The 18,093-nt window shown below is 51.0% G+C and overlaps 1 protein-coding gene across 5 annotated transcripts in view; it reads left to right on the forward strand.

Moving 5' to 3' along the window:
* Eya2 (EYA transcriptional coactivator and phosphatase 2) overlaps positions 1-18,093 on the forward strand; it is a 172,264-nt gene that overhangs the window by 93,593 nt on the left and 60,578 nt on the right. For all 5 annotated transcript variants that reach the window (XM_040732765.1, XM_005084966.4, XM_040732766.1 and 2 more), the window contains 2 exons: positions 13,252-13,319; positions 15,677-15,854. In XM_040732765.1, the coding sequence (XP_040588699.1) occupies positions 13,252-13,319; positions 15,677-15,854 (246 nt within the window). The remainder of the gene's footprint in view (positions 1-13,251; positions 13,320-15,676; positions 15,855-18,093) is intronic.

Genomic DNA, 18,093 nt, shown 5'->3' on the forward strand with positions numbered 1-18,093 from the left:
ATCCTCAGCAGGCCACAGTATTTAGCTAGGACTTAAAACATTTGCTTTCCTTGTATTTCTTCTTTTTCTGTGTTTACTATTGAGGACAAATGGTACTGATGATGCAGGAATGAGGCTAATTTTCTCCTTCGTCTGTGAGTAAACACCATGATGATGTCATAGCTTTATAATGATAAGCTTTATACAAGTGTGAGTCCATTTGAAAGTGACACAAAGAAATGTGATTAAATGGTATAGATTCGCAAACACGGTGACATTGTGAGGGTCCTAGGAACATGTGAGGTTGGGACTCAGGAATCTAATTTTGTATCTTCCCTTCACTTACATGAAGGAAGGGGCTAGGAGAGAGCCATCCTCAACAGAGGGTGACTCAACTCTCCAGGGATCAAGTTTCGCAGTTCAGAGCCTGGGTCATCCTTGTACCCATGGCCCTGTCCCCATGAGAACTGGATGAAACAATGAAGAATGGTGTCCATCCATGGGCCACGTATTTACTGTAGGGAGGGAGTGTGGCTGTGGCTAAAAGCACAGGAGTTCACCACCTCTTTTCTCCTGCAGCCAAGCGTCTGCGTCTGTCCCTGTCTGTCCCTGCTCTCTGGTAACGTCCAGTGTCTTTGATCTGGAAGACATTACATGCCACATCACCCCAAGCACCCTTCTTGAGGGTCAGCACCCAAGTTTTCCTGTTCTTACAGCACACCCTAATCCCCGTGGCCTCATGTAACTCCACAGCATCTGTGAAGGCCACATCCAAATGAGATCGCATTCATGGGTACCAGGGTTTGGTCGTGAATCTGTCTCAGGGGACACAAGTCAACCCCCAACACCCTCCTCTGGCGTATTCTTGCTGAGCGGCAACAGGCTAAGAGTCCTGGTCTGTGCCCCGAGACACCGGGTCTTTGCAGAAATTGAAACCACCCAGGCGAAGGGGCTTCAGACGAGGCCGAGGCCTGCGGCAGCTGGCTGTCATTTGTCTCGGTCTCAGGCAGCAGTAGCCCTGCTGTCCAGACCTGGCAAGTTCAGCCTGAGAGGCCATCGTAGCCTGCGAAGGTCAGGGTGCCCTCCTCACAGGATAAATAGCGTGGGTCCCAGCCAACCCCTCCCGAGGCCACACAGTGTCTCTTTCAAAGATCTCAAAACATCCAAGCAGACCATAGCGAATTGACTTTATTGTTTTAAAACCAGCCCCTTCTAGCCGCCGCCACTTCTCCCCTAGGGAAAAATTCATAATAAGCTTCCCTGCAGTGTGCACCTCTGTCCTTCTCTCTAATCTCAGCCCCAAGGCCACTCTAACTCATGGCATGCCCTGTTGCTAGGCATTTACTTAACATTTATCTGTCACCACTTTGATCAGTGGCCAGTTTAGTGGCAGGTACTGAACAAACACAGCCAACCCTGACTGGGGACACACATTGGTCAGAGGACAATCTCATCCTGAGGAATGCTATGTACCTCCTTTGAGGTAGGGATTCTAACTGGCCTGGAACTCACAGATTAGTCTAGATTCGCTGTTCAGTGAGCCGCAGAGATCTGTCTGATTTATAAATCCTCCCTAAGTGTTGGGATTGTAAGCGGGAGTCACCATACCTGGTCTTCTTCTTCCTTCCTTCCTTCTGTCTTTCTTTCCTTCATTCTTCCTTTCTTTCTTCTCTCTCTCTCTCCATCTTTTTTTCTATATAGGTCTGGGGGATTGAACTCAGGTCCTGTTACATAGCATGTACTTACTAACTGAGCCATCTCCTCAGGCCAAGAGGTGCTTTTTGTTTGTTTGTCTGTTTTTGTTTTGGGACAGGGTTTCTCTGTGTAGCTCTGGGTGTCCTGAGCAGGTGGGGGCTGTAGGGTGTTTCTACAGGCCAGGAAGGAGAACCACTCCGGCCCCAGAGGAGCAGGACAGAGTCCAAAAGGAACCCAGCCCTGAACCAGGCTAGAGGACATTTGCGTCCCGCAGCCTGAGGCAGGAGAGTCATCAAGGGTTAAAAGGGGCTTCCTGTGATCCCAGCTATGTGGGAACCACAACTTGCAGGTGGCGAAATGGACTTTTGTGCCTGTAGCAAGGCTCCTGGAACAAAGCCAGAAAAGACAAAGGAACCTGAAGGGGAGTATGTGTGTTTGTGTGTGTGTGAGTACCCGTGCCTACTCGCGTGTGTTCTGTAGTCTCTCCGACAAAACGGCACAGAGCCGACTGTCCCCACCATTTGGAAGCACAGGGTCCCATGGTGTGACCTGAGTCCACATCAGTGGGTGGACGCTGGGTCACCCTCATCTCACTGCCCAGTGAACTTCTCTGGCCTCCCCTCCTTTCACTAAACTTGGGGCTCCTCTCCACCCCAAAGGTGTACCCTAGGCAGCACTGTCTCCTGCCAGCCACTTGAAAATGAGAATGGAGGCTTCTAGAAACGAGACGCACAGCAAAGCAATAATGCGGGGCTGGGGTGCATCTCACTGTCAGAGGTGCAGAGGCCCTGGACTCAGTGCCTAGGAGAAGGAGGGAGAGAAAGAGGGGAAGACAGTACCGTGTTCTCGGGCCCAAGTTTATTACTTCTTAAAGCTGTTTCAGCATTTTGTGTGGGGGTGTTTTGCCTGCATGTGTGGTCTGTGCACTGCAAACGTGCCTAGTGCCCTTGGAGGTCAAAGGAGGGCATTTGATCCTCTGGAACTGAACTTAACGATGGTTCTGAGCCACCATGTAGGACCTGGGTTCGTTTCCCAGGTCCTCTGGAAGAACAGCCAATGCTCTTAACCACTGAGCCATCTCTCCAGCCCTCATGTTTAAAGAACTGTGCAGCACCCAGTATGGTATACACTGCATCTCAATCCAGACAGAGCCAGGGGGACCAAGGAGAGGTCGGGGCACATGTGATTTGTTGTTTTTTTTGGTTTTTTGGGATGAGGTCTCATATCTAGGCTGGTCCCAAAGTCACTGCGTAGCTGAGAATGACCTTGAACTTTGGCTCTCCCTATCTTCACACCCTGGGCATACCACCACTCCCCATCGGTGCGGTAGTGGGGACTGAACCCAGGGCATTGTGACAGCTAGGTAAGCCCTGTCTCCGCTGAGCCACATTCCCTGACCGCACTGACCTGCTTGCTGAACAGAGCTGAGTGAGTGGCTTGACCGACCGTTCTTTGGGTGTGTGTGGTCCTCCCCGTGGAAACTGTGTCAGGCCGTGTGGGGCACGGAAATCCCACTGCTGAGGTGGCTCTTCCGGTTAGAACAGTATTACCCTGACACGTCTTGTGATTCGCTAATAGGCGCCTTGAGCAACCCTGGCACCCTTGGCTTAACGTGTAGATACTAAACACGGGAATATATGCAGGCTACATGTCTTGCAAACACCTCAAAGCTATGAAATAAGTGTGGACACCGCTCCAATGTCAGAAAGGCTTAAAAACACCCCACCCTTCCCTGTGACAGCAGGAGGGGAGGCGCATCACCCCATTCAGAGACTTTGGGATCATCTCACCTATGAGGACAGGAGATGGTGACAAGAGAAGCGGAAATAAATCCCGCCAAAATGAAAGTCAAGGCCCGCAGCTGCTCCAACCATTACCCTCTAATGGCAATGCAGGTTTTAGGGCGAGCGGTGAATTACAGCTTGGAGGACCCCAGGGCTTGAGGCTTTGATCTGAAAGCAGAGACAGCATGAGAGGATGTGGTCCTGGCCTAAGTGATCCCCACCTCTTCTGGGGGACACTGGGGGAGCCCTCAGAATGTGTGGGTCATTTGGGGTGTCTCTGCTCCTGCCTGGAAACTTAGAGCAGGCAGCTTTGTGGGGGCTGCGTGGGGATGTGCGGCTGTACACTGTGTTTTATGAGACTAACTCTGATGGCAACAGGCACAGCCTGGGTGATCTCAGAGGCGTCCCCAGGTCACCTGTGAGGTCATTCTGCTGAGTCTTGACCTTCTTTGAAAAGAACCAATTTGGAGAAGCTTGCCTTTACTGCCAGGAGGTGTTAGCCCAAAAACTGTAATGTGACTTAGGGGACAGCCACCCTTTCACAAACCAGATGTTGGCCTCTGTTTGCCCTGTGGTGTCACCCTGGCTCCTGTCAGCCTGTCCCCTGTTGAGTGAGCAAAGGCAGCCAGAGGTTTATGAAAGTACATTCTGCAGACCTGAACTGTCATGTCATCCTTGAGCTCAGAGCTAGTGTCCCCAAACACCCTAAAACTAGCACAGGCAGTCCCCTGCTGTGGATGAATCACTTGAAGTCTACTGTGGGTAGCATGGAGGAGGAGACTCTCAGACAGGAATTCCCTCTGCAGCCCCAGCTGGCCTGGACCTTGTAGACACACATTGATCAGAAATTAAGTCAAAATCAATCATGCGGGGATTCGAGCTGTTCCTGGCAGCTTTTGCCCGCGTTTCATGGTGTGACTTCACTGTAGCCCGCATCCAAATATAACCTGTGCACACCATCCACCACACACGGGCGAGCATTGCCTGAAACACTGTGATTCAGAGACTGTCCCGTATTACAGAACTGTGGCCGTTTCCTGCCGGTGTGAGTCAGAGTGCTGACAAGAGACAACAGCCTCTCTTTTTTATTCTTTTTCTTTTTTCTTTTTCTTTTTTCTTTTTTCTTTTTCTTTTTTTTTTTTTTTTTTTTTTTTTGGTTTTACGAGACAGGGTTTCTCTGTATTGTTTTGGAGGCTGTCGGTCCAGCCTGGCCTTGAACTCACAGAGATCCGCCTGCCTCTGCCTCCTGAGTGCTGGGACTAAAGGCGTGCGCCACCACCGCCCGGCCAACAACAGCCTTTCTTATTCCCGACCAGCATCCCTCAGCATCAGACAAACACCCCATCTCAAAGTCACAAACTCACTTTCCTCATGGTTCACAGGAAACTCACAAGCATCATGGAGGTGGACTTTAAAATAAGCTTCTTCATCATTTGCTCACCCACTGCTGATCTGAAAGACTATTTTTTTTTGTAAACCTGTGGTCTTATGTAAATCTCTTGGTTGCAAAGGGTCTCCCTCCAGTGGAGGGCTGAAGTGTGCTCTAAGTAACTTTCAGCTGAAGCTCGAACACCCAGGCCCTGTCCCAGGGGTCGGGGGCAGCCTTGCACCCTCTCAGCGGACACTATCTTTGTGCCATCTCTCACCAGGACATGTGGCAGGACATAGGGTGGCCTTGTACTCAGCAGCCTCCTGGCTCCTCTGCCCTCCCTTCCTTCCCGCATTATGCCAGCGGGAATGACAGCCTCAGTGACAGGTCACCCCTGAGGACTCAAGACTGTTTCCCAGCCAGTTAAATATGCCTCACATGACCAGTGAATGAAACCATTGTGACATTTGGCAGTGGATCTGATTGAACCCCGTTCCCACCTCCCTCAGTGTCTTAGTCGGTGTTCTGTTGCTGGGAAGAGACACCATGACCACAGCAACTCTTATAAAGGAAAACGCTTAATTGGGACTGGCTTACAGTTCTGAAGTTCAGTCCATTCTCATTGCAGCAGGAAGCACGGAGGCACACGGGCAGACACAGTGCTAGAGAGGTAGCTGGGAGTTCTACATCTGGATCCACAGGCAGTGGAAAGAGACAGACAGACACTGGGCCTGGCTTGGGCTTCTGAAACCTCAAAGCCCACCCCCATCGACACACTTCCTCCAACAAGGCCACACCTCCTAATCCCTCTCAAATAGTGCCACTCCCTGATGACCAGACATTCAAATATGTGAGCCTATGGGGGCCATTCTTGTTCAGCTACCACACTCAGGCCCCGCACTGAGGGCTGGAATCCTGATGTCTCAGAGGCCAGAACTCAGCCTGGGCCATCCCAAGCTCTGTACTCACTTGTACTCTGCTGTTTGACCCTATCGCTGTGTAGCTCAGGCTAGCCTCCAACTCATCATGATCCTTCTCTCCCTTAGTCTGCCAAGTGCATAAAATAATGAAGTCCTATCTAGTTGCTGATGGCTTATTCTAGATGGCTCTGTCCTTGACATCAGGGAAAATCATAGTTACACGTGGGTTCTCTCCTGCCTTCTACCCTCTGTCAAGCGTGTGTGTGTGTATATGTGTGTGTGTGTGTGTTTGGGGCCAGGGGGAGTGAAGGAAGCCCAGATGAAGACTTGAGGTGGGAGCAGGGCTAGGCAGCCAGACCTTGGCTTTCAACGCTTTGCCTTCTGTGAATAGACAAGAAGTAGATTTAAAAGGGACTTTTTTATCTGAAAAACTAATGTAAGCCCCATTTTTGCGCCATCCAGTCACCTAGATCCTTAAGCTTAACTATGGCACCTGGTCTACACAGTCAGAACTAATGGTGTTTTCCTAGTCGATTTATAGCAGGAGTATTTATTTGGTTTCTTTGCTTGTGAATTTGAACAAGGCAGTTTAAAATGTGCTAGGGATAAGCACACTTCCAAAGCTATGCTTTAGCCCTGAATTTTAGGACACTGGGTACTTACATTTGGAATACACTGGCTAATGACAACAAAATTTCAGGCTCAGAAAAGACATGATAGAGGCCATTATGATATGGGAGAATCAACATCTTAAACACTGTAGACATACATCAACACTGCGGCCTGCTGTTTGTGAAAGCTCTCTGTCAAGGTCTTTTTGCAAAGACCCACTTTTTTTTTTAAATATAATGTAACTCACCTACGTATATGTCCTGAAACATATACGTGAACCTCCTAAAGATATCTGTGCATATGGAAAATACACAAGCATCTTTAGCAAACTTTCAAATATAAACTTGTGATCACACACACACACAAAAGTGGAAAATGACCTAAGAAAGTCGATGGCTTTCTGGACTGTAGTTGGTGTCTAGGACCCAGGTGGGTGGGGTTTCTGGGGCTCCTCCTCCTACCAATTTGATTTCCTTTATACCAGTCTTACATTCCCTTCTACCCAGTTCTGTTCCTGTCACCCCTAGATACATTCCAGATAGCTGTCACTCAGGCTAGAAGGGTTTCAGTCTTGGTGTTTTTAAATATTCTTTTTAAATTTATTCAATCATTTATTTGTGCACATGTACCACCACATGTGTAGAGGTCAGAGGACAATTTGTAGGAGTCAAATTTCTCTTTCCACCATGTGGGTCTGGGGATCAAACTCAGGCTCTCAAACTTGACAGCAATCACCTTTACACACCGAGGCATCTTGTTGGCCATCAGCTTGTATGTTTTAATCCCCCTCAGTTAGACAGACCTAGGCTCCTGAGTCAGCCAATCCCTCTGCTTTGGGAAAAGGAACTAGGCAGGATGGATGAGGGGTTCTGCCCAGAGTTATTCCACAAGGCCGTCTTCACAAAGCCCAACACAGATGTCCCACCTGTAGGTGACAGCTAGATCACTTTAGATTGCCCCAGAGAACTACAGAAAGAGGTGGCCTGTGCTGACTGGCCCAGTAGCTGGCAGCTGGCTCAGACTGACCTGGGGTGAGCCCTGCCTAGCCTCTTCCCAGCCTGTCATGCAGAGCTGTGACAGGGCCATACAGGTCACCTGTGTGTGATGGCCAGCCCAGAGAGGACACCTGCAGTCCTCCCTGACGGCCCCCAGTGTTGTTACATTCTTATTTATCTCACACTATTAATGCCATTGAAGGGCCCTGAAGGGCTGGGGTTACAGGGAAGCTTAGCTCAGCCCTGGAAAGAGAGGAGTTTCCATAGCAACCATTACCGTCCTATTTTTAAAAAGAAAGAAAGAAATCCAGAGGGCAACAGGCCTTGGAAGGGACACTCAGAATCACCAGGAGCCAGAGAAACATGAATCATGACACTCTTATCAGAATAGCCAAAACAGCCAGCAGCAGTTCAGTGCTGAATGCTGGGAGTGGGGGCAGATGCAGAGTATAATGCAGGCAGCCTTACACCAGACACCCTTACACCAGACACCCTTACACCAGACACCCTTACACCAGACACCCTTACACCAGACACCCTTACACCCTTACACCAGACACCCTTACACCAGACACCCTTACACCCTTACACCAGACACCCTTACACCAGATACCCTTACACCAGACACCCTTACACCAGATACCCTTACACCAGACACCCTTACACCAGACACCCTTACACCAGACACCCTTACACCAGACACCCTTACACCAGACACCCTTACACCAGACACCCTTACACCCTTACACCAGACACCCTTACACCAGACACCCTTACACCAGACACCCTTACACCAGACACCCTTACACCAGACACCCTTACACCAGACAACCTGACACCAGACACCCTTACACCCTTACACCAGACACCCTTACACCAGGCACCCTTACACCAGACACCCTTACACCCTTACACCAGACACCCTTACACCCTTACATCAGACACCCTTACACCCTTACACCAGACACCCTTACACCAGACACCCTTACACCCTTACACCAGACACCCTTACACCAGACACCCTGACACCAGACACCCTTACACCCTTACACCAGACACCCTTACACCAGACACCCTGACTCCAGACACCCTTACACCCTTACACCAGACACCCTTACACCAGGCACCAGGCACCCTTACACCAGGCACCCTTACACCAGGCACCCTTACACCAGACACCCTTACACCCTTACACCAGACACCCTTACACCAGACAGACACCCTTACACCAGACACCCTTACACCAGGCAGCCTTACACCCTTACACCTGACACCCTGACACCAGACACCCTGACACCAGACACCCTTACACCCTGACACCAGACACCCTTACACCAGACACCCTTACACCAGGCAGCCTTACACCAGACACCCTTACACCAGACACCCTTACACCAGGCACCCTTACAGCAGACACCCTTACACCAGGCAGCCTTACACCCTTACACCAGACACCCTTACACCAGACACCCTTACACCAGACAGGCAGCCTTACACCAGGCACCCTTACACCAGACACCCTTACACCAGACACCCTTACACCTGACACCCTTACACCAGGCAGCCCTTCCTGGTCTCCTCCAAGGCATCCAGGAACCATAGGAGATGAGTGTGAGGAGGGCACACAGTCTTGTTAGGGGCTTCGCACCCATGTCCTCCTGGGCAGTTAGGACCAATGTGAGGGGGCACACAGCAGAGGACCAGACGATAGATCATACTCTCAGCATTGAAGAGGTCAGAACCATTTGACGGCATGTGAAACATGGGAGACTCACAACATTCACCAGACCTTACCGACCTGACACCTGTTACCCGAGTACCTGTGTGTACCCTGTGTGAACAGGAGCATGTACCCCCTGTGGCCCGGATGTAGTTTGTCCCCCAAAGGATTCCCATGTTGCTCCTCAGGGTGCTGGTGTTGGGAGGTCGTTAGGGCATAGGAACTCTGCCCTCAGAAGACAGTTCTCATGGGATCCTTGGATTAACTAGCTATAAAACAGTCATACAAGAGCAAGCATGGGCCATCCAGTTCTCTGCCTGGTGATGAAATCTTTAATTTAAACACACACACACACACACACACACACATACACACACACTCAGCCATGATGGCATCTGTCAAGAGGGCCTTCCTCATTCATCTGGTGGCCTGATCTTGCACTTTGGCCTAAGATTTTAGTCAAACCTCTTTTCTTTATCTAGTTAACCTCCTCCAGTGTTTCCTGGTAGTACTAGAAAAACAAAGGTAAAAAAACACAGAGTAAAACAGTTCCGCACACCACACAGTTATTGCCTAGGATGGATGGGAACTGGGAGGAAATAAATAAATGAAAAGAAGGGTGAAATAAGAAAAAAAGACCACAGAATGAATTATCTCCTTAGCACCTCCATGCAAGGTGGCATGAGGACCTGAGTTCCGTTTGCTAGCTCCTCTATAAAAAACATGCATGGGAGAACATATCTGTAACCCAGCACTGGGGGAGACGAGACAGCATGATCCCTGGGCTTGACGGCTAGTCAGTTTAGAGCCCCAGGTTCAATGCAAAACCTGCCTCTAAGACTAAGGTGGAGAGTGACTGAGGAAGACCTTGATGACAACCTCTGGCCTTCATGCGCGCGCACACACACACACACACACACACACACACACACACACACACACAGTGTACAAAGTGTGGCAATCTCTCTGTGTGACAAGGCCTCATCTCCCTCTGCCTGTTGGTCAACCCAGTGATCCACGATGGCTGCATTCCAAAAGAAGAGTGGCCCGGCCTGCCCTGTAAAAGCACAAGCAGGAAGTTCAACCTGCCCATCCTGTCTCTCCCCTTGTCTATACCCTGTCATGTCGCCACATCGAGCCACAAGAGAGGCTGGGGGTTGCAGAACTCCCTCTCATTAGCCCATGCCCAGCTTAGTGCATTCTGTCTCTGGGGCAGGGTGGAGACATTGGAGAGGGTTCCAGCAGCACCCATGGCTGCCAGCCCTCCCGCCTCTCACAATACATTACCCCAGCCAGCAAGGTCCGTGCCTAACATTCAGCCACCAAGGTAAGGCTGCGAAACCTCTGCAGGCCCCAGGTACTGTGGTTCAAGACTTCATACCCCTTCTCTCCGGGCCCGCTCTGGCCCAAGAGAGTCCCTCACTGTGAGAAGGGACATCACAGAATGAAAGTCAACAAAAAACTGTTTTGAGAAAGGGCCAGGGACTGGCTGTGGCCATCCTTCCTCAAGTCATTCTTCCTTAATTTCGCACAAAAGAGCAGGGGGAAGGAAATACCACAGCCAGGAGTTGTTCTGGGTCAGGTAGACTCTCTCCATGGTAACCAGGACCATAGAGATGACCTTGAGTGGAATGGGCTAGCCTAGACTTGCCACCCAGACCTCCTTCCGATCCATGTGTGCAGGCCTGTCTTAGGGACGAGCGGGGTCCCAGTGAGCCAGAGTGGACCTAGAGGGTCTCATTGGGATGGACGTGTGTGCGCTTTAGGGTTAAGGACCCACTGTGTAATGGAAGTCGGGAGAGCCGCCCAGTGGGGTCCAGTTCCTGCCTCTGGTTTTCTTTGTCCGGATACTTCCTCCTCCTCCTTTGGACGTCAGTTCAGATGAAGCCTTCCCTGACCCCACCCTTTCCCCAGTCACCATTCAGGACTTCTCTGAGTCCCCAAAGCCCTGGGGACTGTGTTAGAGATGAGAGACACCTCCTCCTACCTCGATTGGTTCAGAGTTCACACTGGGCGTGGGTGTGGAGCAGGTAGGCACAGTTATTTCTACAGGAGAGAACACAGAATCAGAAAGCTAGCTCACGCCCCCAGAAGGGCAGGCAGAGCCTGTGGCAGAGGCCAGGGCTCTGCCTCCAGTGTCTGGCCTTGGGTTTGCTGCTATGCCCCTCCCCTCCCCTGGGTTGGTCTTGGGTGGTCTCCTTCCTGGAATAGGATGAAGCTTTATTCGAACTGTGCTCACCCACAATTCAGTCTGTTACCATGTTGTGTTGGATGCAACTCCACATAAAGTGTTCTGTGGGAAAAGGCAGCAGTGCCTTGTGTGTGGCTCTCAGAGCGTGTTCCCGAGGGGCCTCTACGGGAGCCAGGCAGTCCTGAGGGTACTGGCCCTGTTATCCTTCCCAGAGCCTAGCTCTCATTTACCTCCTCAGCGTTCCAAACTTCAAGTTTTTGTTTGTTTGTTTTTATTTTGTTGCCGCTTTTCTGAAACAGGGTTTCATCATGTTGGCTAGCCATGGCTGTCCTGGAACCTGGTTTGTAGACCAGGCTGGCCTCGAACTCACAGAGATCTGTGTGCTCCTTACTTCAAGTTTAAACCCTGACTTTGTTACCCATACTAGAAGCTCCTCTTTCCTAGTGTTGATCTGAGATGGGCGTAGAGTCTATTTGGCAGGCTTGACTTGGAGGCGCACAAGTCACACAGTTAGGAAACCCATTTCTAAAGTAGCTGCTAACGGCCGGTAACGGGTGGACAGGGACCCACTGTGCTGCCCGGTGGCTATCAGAACCTGGGATGGGGGCATTGGAAATTGCTTCACACAGCACATTTTGATTCCCTTCCTTCTTATTGTCACTAATTGTCCCTTGCCCTTAGCCCTCCAGCCCCCATTCAGGCTCTTGAGGTAGAACTTCCAGAACAGAGTTGGGGTTCCCCACAGCTTATGCATGCCTGTTTCTCCTGTATGCCTGAGGTCAGGGTCTCTGGACATAGATATCTGAGCTGGCAGGTTTTTTGTGAAAATGTTGTGCCACCCTGGCCTCTGATGGCCCCCGTGAGACACCTGTGACACTTCGGATTGTGCCCTGCACCACAGGGCCTGTTTGCTTGAACTTGTGAATGCATAAAGACTCTTGGGAGTTCATAGCCTGCCAGCCCTGTGACCCCGCACAAGCCACAGTCCTCGGCCTGCACCTCTCCACAGAGTAAATGAGACTGGTGATCATACCTTCTCAAGACTGACCTGAGAAGCAAGTGAGAGGCCATCACAAGAAGACAAATACTAGATAATTCTACTCGTATGAGATTCCTGAACTAACTGAATCCATATAGACAAGGAGAATAGCAGTTACCGGGCCTGTGCAATGATTGCATACAGGGTTCTAGTTTTACAAGATTCTGGAGATTTTTTCAGAATGTTCTAGAAAAGTCTTAGTGATAGATGTTATGATGGTGACACACACTATAAATGCATTTAATGCCCCTTAGTGTACACTTTAAACTGGATCAAGCAGTATTATGTTCCATAATTTTTACCACAGTTTAGAAAAATAAATGGTTTTGGACTGAGCATGATTCTGGCACTTAGGAGGCAGAAGCAAGAGAATCTCTGTGAGTCCAAGGCCAGCCTGATCTATAAATTAAGTTCCAGGACAGTCGGGCTACACAGAGAAAACCTATCTAAAACAAAACAAAAAAACATTACCAACGTCAGTAAGATGGCTCAGCGGGTAAAATCACTTACCACCAAGCCTGACACTGTGCACAGGAACAAAACTGTTTCGGAAATCACAGTAGGCGGCGCTGACACCACTGTGAGCAGGGTCACCTTTGCTCTCCCTAACCCTTCAGAATTCTTTTTTTTTTTTTTTAGGTATTTTGAGACAGGTTTTCTCTGTGTAATAGCCATGACTGTCCTGGAACTCACTTTGTAGACCAGGCTGGCCTCGAACTCACAGAGATCCACCTGCCTCTGTGTCCCTAGTGCTGGGATTAAAGGTGTGCACCACCACTGCTTGGCTCAGAATGCATTCTTTTCCTGTTTACCAAAGAAACCGAGGCCAGGGAGTCGGCTCCAGTCACAGGTCCTGCCCCCCACCCCAGGCCTGAGAACCACATCCTTTGCTCCTCCTCCCCCAAGCCCTCCCTGATGGAGTTCTAACCTGTCCTGTCCTCCTGCAGGCACCACAGGGCTCTACCAAGGCACCAACGGATTGACCAACACAACCGGATTTGGGAGCATGCACCAGGTAGACACAGCGCCTGCCAATTCTCTTCTCGATTCTTTCTTTCAGTGTTCCCCTTAGCTCAAGGTCCACAACAGAGCCGCCTCACATACACAGTCCCCACCAGAAACATGGCCTCTTAGCCCTGCCTGGGTGTGGGGACTCCAGGGGCCAGATTGTACAAAAGGCCACTAGAAATAAAATTACAAGTCCCCAAGCTGTCAGGTCCGATCTTACCTGAGGCCGAAGCATCTAGGAGCGCTTGAATGTGGGCTGTGAGTGCTGTGTGTGTTTTCTCAGGACTGTGAGCCTCTCAAGGGGAAAACGCATCTGCTTCCTCTGCATCCGTGGGGGATTCAGCATTGCTTCATGGGACGCTGGCCGCTGTATAAGTCACTCGGTTTCCCTGCAGTCTGCTAAGTCTAGAAAAGAACTGGGTGTGGTGGTGCACACCTGCAGTCCAGCAATCATGAGGAGGAGGCCTGAGGACAAGGGTTCAAGGCCAGCCTGAGCTACATGAGACCTTGTCTCAGACAGCCAAAAGAAAACATTGTCTGGGGGCGGGTAGGTTGGCTCAGTGATTAAGAATAGCAGAAGACTGGAGTTTGGTTCTCAGGGCCCACCTCAGGTGGCTTATAGTTGCCTGTAGCTATCGCTCTGGGGGACCTGGCACCACCTTCTGGTCTCTGTGGGCACCTGCATGCATGTGGCACACACCTATATGGACAGAGACTGGAGAGATAGCTCAGTGGTTAAGAGCACAGGCTGCTCTTTCAGAGGACCCTGGTTCGATTCCCAGCAGCTCACAACTGTCTGTAACTCCAGTTCCAGGGGATCCAACGCCCTTACACAGACATACACGCAGATAAAACACCAATGCACATAAGAATAAATAAATCATTTTTAAAAAGAAAAGAATTAGCCTACTGGGAGTAGAGTGTATAGCTCTGCCAGCATGTTTGAGGCCATGGGTCTCATCTTCAGGACTTGGGGGCAGGGTTGATAAAGGACCCTCTTATGTATACTTCCTGTAAATCTAAAATTCTTTCAAAACCAAAGGCCCATGTGTTTCTAACACAGAGAAGTGCAAGAAGCAGTTCTTAAGTCTAGGTATCTGTTTCACTCTAATACCTTTCATAAATTCAGACTCCCCAGAAATTCTGACTTAGCAGATATGAGCTGGGGCCCAAGGCATAGAACTTTCTCTGAGATCCTTGTGGGTAAATCACTGGCTGGTGGTGATTACTGATGGTAATGATGGTGGTGAGAGTGGTGATGGGGATGGTGCTGGTGGTGCTGATGGTGATCATGCCAGTGGTGGTAGCTGGTGATGGTGATGGTGATGGTTGCAGGGGAGTGGGTGGTGATAGTGGTGGTGGGGGTGGGAGTCACTGTGGTCTTGGTGGTGATGATGGAGATGGTGATGGTGGTAGGGGAGATGGTAATGATGGGGATGGAGATGATGGTGGTGGTGGTGATCATGGTGGGGGTGGGAGTCACTGTAGTCTTGGTGGTGATGATAGAGATGGTGATGGTGGTAGGGGAGATGGTAATGGTGGGGATGGAGATGATGGTGGTGATGGTGATCATGGTGGGGGTATAGTTACTGTGGTCTTGGTGGCTATGGTGATGGAGATGGTGATGGTGGTGGTGGTAGTTATGATGGTGGTAGTGGCAGAGGTGATGAGGATGACGACAGTGACTATGAACTGAGTGTTGGAAACAATGCTGGCTGGCGATGGGGGAGAACCACCCTGTTGAACTTGATGCGGGATGACTGTCATTTCCTACTGAGGAATATTCTAGACCCTCAGTATTGTAGGAGCTGCTACATTTGCAGCTTGTTCCCTGAAATGTTCCCCACCCCGGGTCTGTGCCTCCTTCATTGTTCACACACATCTTTGAAGATATTGTGAGTGCTAGGTTCGGTCCTCGTGGAGACACAGCATTGGCTAGGAGACTGCTAAGGCCACACCCCTGTTCTTCAGGGTCATCAAGCAACTTCCATCTTCAATCCTGAAGTGTGTAGGGCAGGCAGGAAGTGTCAGGGAGTTCCCCTCTCCATCCCGCATGCCCACCCCCAGCCCCGAGAGCTACTCTAGAGACGGCTAGACTCAGTGTTCCCACCCTGGTCATCCTGCCCACTCCTGTGACGGCCATCACAGGGCCACCCGTTTCCACTCTGTGGCCTCATGCCTCCTTCCCCTTGTGTCTCCTCCGCTGTCAGCCTGCACTGACTGCGTTGGCTCTGGGGTCAGACCCCATTTATGGGAAAACCAAAGGGCAATGGTCTGGATGGTCAGTCTTTACTCCGAAGAGAAAGCGGGCCTGCTGGGCCTGGCACCTCCTCACTCAACCCCTGTCTGTTTTTCTCTTGCCAGGATTACCCCTCGTACCCCGGCTTCCCACAGAACCAGTACCCCCAGTATTTCAGCCCACCCTACAACCCTCCCTACGTCCCCGCCAGCAGCCTCTGCTCCTCGCCCCTCTCCACGTCCACCTACGTCCTCCAGGAGGCTCCTCACAATGTTCCCAACCAGACTTCTGAGTCACTAGCCGGTAAGTCCCCTTGCCTTTGCTCTCATTCGCACCTGTGGTCTGAGCTCCCGTGTGAAGGAGATTTGTGAGCCGTGGTCCAAAAGGAGCATACACTTGCACAGTCTTCTGCCATCACCTCTCTGCCCTTGGTAAAGCTCATTTATTAAGCTCCTGCTGTTTTCCAGGCATCCCTTACTTTGAACAACTATAAAGGGCTCTGGAGTTTTTTTAAACACTGATTTATTTTTATTTTTTGCAAGCATGTATGTTTTGCTGGCATGAATCTGGAGTTGTGATGGTTGTGATGCACCGTGTGTGCTGGGAACTGATGCCGGCATCTCTGTGAGAACAGCAAGTGCATTTAGCCACTGAGCCATCTCTACAGCCCCGGGCACTGTCCATTTGATCTTTGTGGACTGGGATCAAATGGTCACTGGATACAGTTAGAAACTGTAGTAAATCGCCACAATCCTCAGCCCCACCGCCTTCCACACAGAGCAGTACAAATCCAAGGAACAAGTCACTGACTAGTAACCATGGTGCTGAGACTCGAACCCAGGCCCTCAGGGCTTCATCTTCTGTGCCCAGCTACTCATTGGCCATGCACAGTTCTAAAGCACACAGCGGGCAGGGCTGGTGGGGGCGGGTGAACTAGAGCTCAGCGGAGAGGAGCATTTGATGTTCTTGCAGAGGGCTGAGTTTGTTCTCAGTGCCTGCCTAGGATGGCTCCCAATTGCCTGTAATCCCTGCCCCAGGAGACCTGACACCATCTTCTGGACTCTGCAGGCACCACACACACACACACACACACACACACACACACACACACACACACGCACGCACGCACACACACACACACGCACGCACGCACGCACACACACACGCACGCACACACACACACACGCACGCACGCACGCACGCACACACACACACACACACACACACACGCGCGCGCGCGCGCACACACACGATAATAGGAAAAGTATGCCTAGGAGCAAACCAGAGGCCCTCTGGTGTCTGTTCTCTCAGAACGACTGCCAGACTTACAGGCCTCAGCTTTGTAGAGCCCTTACACGGCCCTGGGACACATTCATCTCTGAGGCACCACGGTTTTAGGGAACCCTATAGGACTTAGGCCCCAGAAGACAAGAATAAACACTTGTTAGGTAGGTGTAACCACAGTGTTGGGGGTCAGCATAACTTCAGGGGTTCCGACAAATTGCTGAGCCTTGGCCTGTCATCTCAGGACTTCGTCTTGCCTACTATACCACCACAAAGACACCTCTTCCTTCCGGACACTTCCGCCAGAGCGCTCTCATTGACCAGCTTAGTCACCCGGCCACCCTGCAGCCAGGCTCTGCGGCTTAGGTACAGTGTTGGACGGAAGATATGGGTCTGGGTCATAGCCCACAGCCGGAGCTAGAATTGGGTCAACTCTACCAGAACCAATAGACTAACAGGAAGGGGGAGGGGCGAGGAAACCCAGAACCCCAAAGCCAGAAGGCAGGGGAGACACCCTTACCCTTGACCTGAGCTCAGCTATGAGCTATACAGCCCAGGGTGGTTTCAAACTAGCAATCCTCCTGCGGCAGCCTCCCAACTATTACCAGAGTTGCTGTCTGGACCAGATGTTTCCAGATTCTTGGTGTCATCTTCATAGAATTCATGAAGTGCACAGAAACAGCCAAGCCATAGGGGTTTTATTCAGGGGCAAAGCAAAAGCCCAGAGTGGAAAGACTGCAGGGCACTGCTGGGCTCCAGCAAGGTTGATCAAGAGTCCTGTCGCGCCCCCTCCCCATCGTCGGCCCGCCCCGCCCCCTCCCCATCGTCGGCCCGCCCCGCCCCCTCCCCATCGTCGGCCCGCCCCGCCCCCTCCCCATCGTCGGCCCGCCCCGCCCCCTCCCCATCGTCGTCCTGCCCCGCCCCCTCCCCATCGTCGTCCTGCCCAGGCCCCTTGGGTTACTTCTAGAGTTTCCTTTTGTGGGTCCAGGAGGAAGAGTTAGTTGCTAGGGCCAGAATGTGAGTGATTCTCTGTTTTGACTGACAGGCCTGAATTATATAAACCTTGGTTTGCTGCAGATATCCTTTCCCATGATGCATCTGGCTTAATCATATGCATGCCCAATCATGCATAGGCATAAGATGGTAAATGGAAGATTTTCATCAAAAAGGTCACTCAGAGGACAGTTTGCCTTATTGCGCAACTACCAAAACCAGTTCAGGTTGGAGCAGCCCCCTGCCCCCAGTTCAAGGATGTGTT

Source organism: Mesocricetus auratus, unplaced genomic scaffold, assembly GCF_017639785.1.
Source record: "Mesocricetus auratus isolate SY011 unplaced genomic scaffold, BCM_Maur_2.0 Super-Scaffold_100028, whole genome shotgun sequence".
Taxonomy (NCBI): Eukaryota; Metazoa; Chordata; class Mammalia; order Rodentia; family Cricetidae; genus Mesocricetus; species Mesocricetus auratus.